Source organism: Oncorhynchus masou, chromosome 18 (genome assembly GCF_036934945.1).
Source record: "Oncorhynchus masou masou isolate Uvic2021 chromosome 18, UVic_Omas_1.1, whole genome shotgun sequence".
In the NCBI taxonomy this organism is placed as follows: domain Eukaryota; kingdom Metazoa; phylum Chordata; class Actinopteri; order Salmoniformes; family Salmonidae; genus Oncorhynchus; species Oncorhynchus masou.
The window spans coordinates 38,372,711-38,378,975 of record NC_088229.1 but is presented as its reverse complement, the minus strand read 5'-3'; the positions used below and the strand labels follow the sequence as shown (position 1 = coordinate 38,378,975).

The 6,265-nt window shown below is 39.6% G+C and overlaps 1 protein-coding gene across 1 annotated transcript in view; it reads right to left on the bottom strand.

Annotated features, from left to right (window-relative positions):
• Positions 1 to 3,231: 3,231 nt before the first annotated feature.
• The window catches only part of LOC135504541 (ephrin type-B receptor 2-like), a 60,763-nt gene continuing 57,729 nt past the window's right edge, over positions 3,232 to 6,265 (bottom strand). The window contains exon 15 of the mRNA XM_064923229.1: positions 3,232 to 6,195. Coding sequence (XP_064779301.1) covers positions 6,087 to 6,195 — 109 coding nt within the window. The 3' untranslated portion in view covers positions 3,232 to 6,086. The remainder of the gene's footprint in view (positions 6,196 to 6,265) is intronic.

Sequence of the window (6,265 nt, the reverse complement as noted above, 5' to 3'; positions counted from 1 at the left end):
ACATGACAGAGATGGTGGCAAATCCTCTGAAAAGCCTCACATATCAAAATGGATACTAAGAGGGGTAAATTCCAATGAATCCCAGGAATGGACTTCAGATTCAGTAGGATTTTGTATGTGACTAGTCCTAAAGTTTTGTTCCTTTTACTTTACAGTTTATTTCATTGTTTATTTCATTGTTAACACAAAACAACCTCATAATACACCAAACTATAGACAACACAACCAATAAAAGAAAACAAAAAAACAACAACATACTGCAACAAACAAACAAAAAATGAAAACCAAGTCCATAGGGAGATTATTTTTCTTCTTCTAATAAGTGATACTTCATTGCCATGGTCCTCCTTTACGCACCGTTAAAGAGGCATTTTGCAGTTGAAACAATGATAAAGCGCCTTCCCTGCCCTTGTTTCCGTAAAAAGATGAGGATAGACCTGGCGGGGTTGGGTATGTTACTTTCTAAGTGTAACCTGTAATATGTACTAGTTACCTGTCCAAAACTGTAATCAGTAACATCATTTTTGGATTATCCCGACGCAGTGACGTAATCTGATTGCTTTCAGTTAATTTTGGAAAACGTTCCTTTTATGAGGCATTAGAATTGGACAAAAGGCATTCATCAAACACATTTGGTGTGTTATCATAGTGGTCTCTGATATGTGGTCAGACTCACTCACGTGGAACAAACTTAAACGTGTGCTTTCTTTCAATGCCGAATTGAATGTCATTGAGAAAACAAAAGGATGTCGTAATGTATTTTTTTCACAAACATTCTTTCTGAATTTAAAAGTAATCCAATCATGTAGTTTTTCATAAGTATCTGTAATCTGATTACAATATTTTTGCTAGTAGGGTAACCAGTTTCTCTTTAACCCCGGGGACTGGAGAAATGTAACCACTCTGAAATCCATAGACACAGTTATGGATGCAAGGACGCAGCATCCATTATATCAAAATTATTGTTTTAACCATGTTTTGAGGTTATACAGTGTTTGTTTACATTTAATTTGACAAACATTGGATTAAAACAAGCTTATATTTTGGGTTCTGATGGGGTACAAATGTTGAACTAAGCTCATGAGGCATGTATAAATTATATTCTTCAAGAATCAATGGGTACATATCATTAATTTATAAGTAGACAAATAGATGTACAGATGTAGGATACTAATTTGATCAAGCTGTTGCATGAGAACTTTCCTGAAATGCAGGAAATGTAGAACTTGTAGTGTATTTGAGGTTTAAAATGGCTTCTGAAGTTTGTAATTTCCACTTGTAAATTTCAGACTTTTTCACATTTTTTAAGTAGGCAAGTCAGTTAAGCACAATTTCTTATTTACAATGACGGCCTCTCCCAACCAAACCCGGACAACACTGGGTGGCACCCTATGAGACTCCCAATCACGGCTGGAAGTGATTCAGCCTGGATTCAAACCAGGGACTGTAGTGACACCTCTTGCACTGAGATACTGTGCCTTAGACCACTGTGCCACTCAGAAGTTGCTGCAGGCTTATTTTCCTGCTGTAGCAAACTGGCTCAAATTAAGATCCAACATCTACAGCAACAACAGATTGCCCCTTTAAGGAAAAGAAGAATTGTCCCAAATATTTTTTGAGTCTGTATTATTTTTATAGGCTTTTGTCTAGAATAATTTTAGAAGATTATGTTTTATCAACATAATCATCCATTCTGTGAACACTGGCTCATTAGAGCTTTTACAATATTTGACAACCAGCATTAACATCGACACAATACCCAAACATAGTATCTTTTGTCTGGTTAATGTCTTGCTCGCCTGTCCCCTTGGTCAAGAATATATGATAGATCGTTGGTTGTATCTTAGAAAATGAAATACAATAATTTATTTGAAGATTTGAAGCAAATCATTTAGATGCAGAGTAAATTTCTATGCAACCAGACAATGAAGTATGATCTCATCTCATTTCAATTCCAAGAAGCGTAGCTCAGAATATTTAGCAATCAAAACAACTCTCAAACGCTACATACATTACCATAAATTGCTCATTTCATTTAGCACCAACATAGATTTTATTATTGTTATTGACAAGTTGAGAAGTCAGTGTTCTTTCAAGGTGGTTTCCCTGCAGGGACCACTGGAGCCCTATCAAGTGAAAATCGGCTAATGTGTTTACCCCATACAGTCTAGGTTGAGCATGTAAATAAATGATAAATGTCAGTGTAGCGTGGTGTTTGGCACCCTGGGTCAGAGCATGGTGTTTGCAACATAGAGGGCTGGGAGGGAGGGTGGTGCCATGGAAAAGCAGACAACCTGGCAGGCACACAGGACACACACCGCAAATGTCATCCCACTTTCCGACGATCTGTTCTCCAAGCATCCAAACCATCCAAGACCATAGGGAGCAGCTGTGACATCTGTAGTTGCACATTGGCAGGTGTGACTGTGCCCACTGGCTGTTGGCCAGGAGTGGGTGACTGTCAAGGACAGAAAGCTTGGGCCCATAGGGAGAGTTCCACTGTGGAAAGTTAGACAGGTAGGCAGGCAGGCAGACACTGGGCATTTTGAGGATTGGTGGTGTGATAAAAAAAATGGTGCACAGGATGGACCCTAACCAGTGCATTTGGGCTTTTGAGGATGTAGTATAATGTGCCTTCTGAGAAATGCGACACACTTACCCAGATTATGTGCCAGAAATAAATGAGCATTTGAGTGTCCTCAGATGAGGAAATCCCTAATCTAGTAGAGAAAAATTGCAGATACATCTGTTACACTGCCAGATGTACGTATATTTCCGGATTTCCAAGCAGTTTGTTTACATTCAGTAGCAAAGAATGAAAGTTCTCTCTCAGAAAGCATGCAGGACCCCAGAATGATCTAGTGGGTGAAAGAAAATGGTTCATGGACAACTTGAAATCAAGCGTTCTTAGCCTAGCATTTGGAAATGTAATTACAATAATATTGTGTTTTGATAAAAGACTAAACAGACTTCAGGAAAATGCTCACCAATTCCCTCAGAAAAATAGCTTTGCAAAAACAAACAAACAAGTAACATTGTTGGACAAAACCCTAGAGTGGTCTCTACTTCCCCCTTCTGTTCAATGTGTTCTTTACAGACTAAGGACCAGCTTTCCAAAGTGTTTGCACAACATTGTAGCTGTTATTTTACAGTTAGTTTACAGTTGAGGAAATGTATATTTAATGCAAGATAAAGGGAAAAGGTGCTTTAAGAAAATACAAGTTCTTTGAATGTAACCTTTTTTTATTTATAGAAGACAGTTGCTACCGGCTTCCAGTTTGTTGTCGTAATTGTTGTTTTCTTTTCTTTTCTTTTCTTTTCTTTTCTTTTGTTCTTTTTTTTTATTTTTATAAAATAGACAAATAACAATATTACAAATAATTAAAATTGTTACATCATTCACAGGGTTACAGTCAATGTACATTTGTACAGAAAATGAAACGTCCCAATGCAATCACAGTGGTTAGGACTGGAAGGGGGGGGGGGGTTGTTTGGCTGACCCTATATGCCTTTAGGGACACCCAAAGGACGGAGGACAAAAGTGAAAGAGGGTGAAAAAAGGTACTATAAAGGTACTATAAAGGTATAGAGGTACGGTAATAGTGCAGGTTTAACATGGGACCAGCAGAGGGAATGAGCTTAGCACAGTGTACAGTGTTTGAGTTCTTGTTAAACACCTAAAATGACCCCCAAAAAATAAATGTGCTCATATAGAGGTCACAGCTATATTGAGTTACAGTAGAAGCGTCCATTTTGGTTTCTTTTGTTTGCAAATGGCACGCACTCAGAGATGGAAAGCTCTGAGTGAGTGTATTTGTTGACAGCAGCAAAAAAAAAAAATCTATGATTTTTTTGTTGTCGTTACAAATCATATTTGTAGGATTGTCTTCCTTAATTTAGAAATTCGGGTCTTGTATAGTGCATTGCCCCCCCCCTCCCTGTTGCGACAGGCCTATAAAACAAAGTGAAATAATAGTGTCTGGGGCTATCTTGCATGATCAATTAACATAGCTTTCCACACATGGACATACTTCCACATAATGCACACTATACCCAGCTGAGAAGCTATTGATAGAGAATAATACGACGAGGACAATATATCTGGGAAGAACTGCAGAAGAACATACCCCTGTTTATCGAAATTGGAAATGACTTTCTCCCCCCAGAGGCAGCAGAGTTTGTTGGTTGGGTAGTAACAGCATGACACTTTAATAAGACCGTTGATAACTCCATTGCCAGCGGTAAAAGGTCAAGTGTTTCTCATTGAGGTGTATCCTAATTAGTACCATATTCATACCTATTAAATGCTACCGTTTGTGAGATGACCTATGGAATGACTGATGGTGATTTATCCAGGAAGTGCGGAGACAATGGAAGCATGCAAACACTATCGCACTCAAGGAACAGAGGGTTGCGTCATCCTGGTTTGACTAATGTCTATTTATTTGAATTTAAAAAAATATGTTTCTAATCCCTGAACCTCAAGTACAGTATGTTATGGATGGAGTATAAATGTGTAAACGTGTGATATGTGCTGGCACAATATGAAAAAGAGGTATACCCTATTTCTCAGTACAAAAAAAAACGACCTTTCATCCATTTCTTTAAAAAGTCCCCACTTTTCTCTGTGATGAATCATAAACACGTGTCCTAACTTTTGAAAAATGAATAGCAACGGCATATACATATGTCAATATGAACGCTGTGTATGACCGACCCCAGATCACGTGACAATTCACAGCTCCATCAAAGGTGATCATAGGTAGCAATAGAAAAACAAATCACAAAATATCATTATAAAACCCATTTAAAAACAAACCAAACAACAGTGTTCCGTGAAGTCTTTTAAATACCAGCAGGCTCCCTTTGGAATCCTTTCCCACCTGGTTGGAGCTTCAGAGGCTGTCATTTTGTGCAAGTACAGTATAGTACACCTGGCTGCATAACATATTGCAGCCATTTTGTATGTACCATAAATGGAAGGACAAGTGCTTTTTCATGACAGAGACTAAATATATATTCACACGAGGTCCTTTAAACATAGAGGAGGACAAAGGGAAAGTGAAATCTAAACTTTGCACACAACACTTTTGTAATGGAAGAATTTATGGAAGTGCCCATCCTACTTCTTTATTAAGGTGCACATACAAATATTTAAAAAAACAAATACCAACTGAGTCAGCGAAACAAAGACTGCACGGAGCGGAACTCCAAAACAGTGAAAATGGCCGACATGGTTCAGTGGCTATGGCATCCTGTGATTCCCAGAAGAGAAAGAGACAATGACATGCACAGTACTTTTATATTATGCTTCATTTGGGCTGTTGGAAGTAATGTGTGTTCAAAGTTGTTTTTTTCTTCTCAAGAGAACAGAAGTGAAGGTAGGTAGCAAACAGTAATATAATCACAACAATTTTCAAACGGCCAAATGAGAGCATTATGCACAAGGACGGTAAGTTTGTTCTCACGGGACAGACTCTTCCCGAAGATGAGTCATTTCATTTCACATCCATTAAGTCTATGGAACTGCATGGGAGTCTGACACTTGTCCTATTCACTATCCAGTACAACATACGCTCCGTTCAGAGTACTGGTCCTACTGTTAGAGTCACTGATACCCTCAGAATCTCACTGTGAAAGATGTGAGTAAAGTTATATGAAGTCTTGTCCCAACCTTCCCTTAATAGCCCTTTTAAAGGGCCGTCTGTCGATGAGTTTTAGTCTGGGGACCAGTAGAAATCATATCCAACCAAAAGACTGTAAACAATGTCATACTACAAAAACAAGGAGGGGCTGTAGCCGTGCAATCAACAGAGACAGACTGCAGTTGGAGACTGGACAGAGTCTGGACAGTCGTAGACTCAGCACAGCTAGAGACAGACTGAACATAGGAGGGGCAGTGGTTGTGGACACGCTGAGCACGGCTGCAGACTGACCATAAAGTACAGGCTGCCGACTGTTGACTGAACTCATGGGAGAGCGGTCTAGAGAAGGGGGGCTGATGGGGATGGGGGTCACAGTCTGACAGGGAGACCAGGCTGGAGGTCCGGTCCAGTCCAGTGCCCTCCCCGTCGGGACATCAGAGGTCAGACCTCAACGGAGGTGATCTGATTCATCTGGGCCCGCATAGACTGGACACTGTTAAGGATCTTCTTCTGGTGGCCCACTAGGGTCACCCCTACTCGAAGGATGTTCCTGTGGAGAGAGAGAGCAGTCAGTGACACAACACTGTGTCTATGACACATTTAGCACAGTCCAGGACATA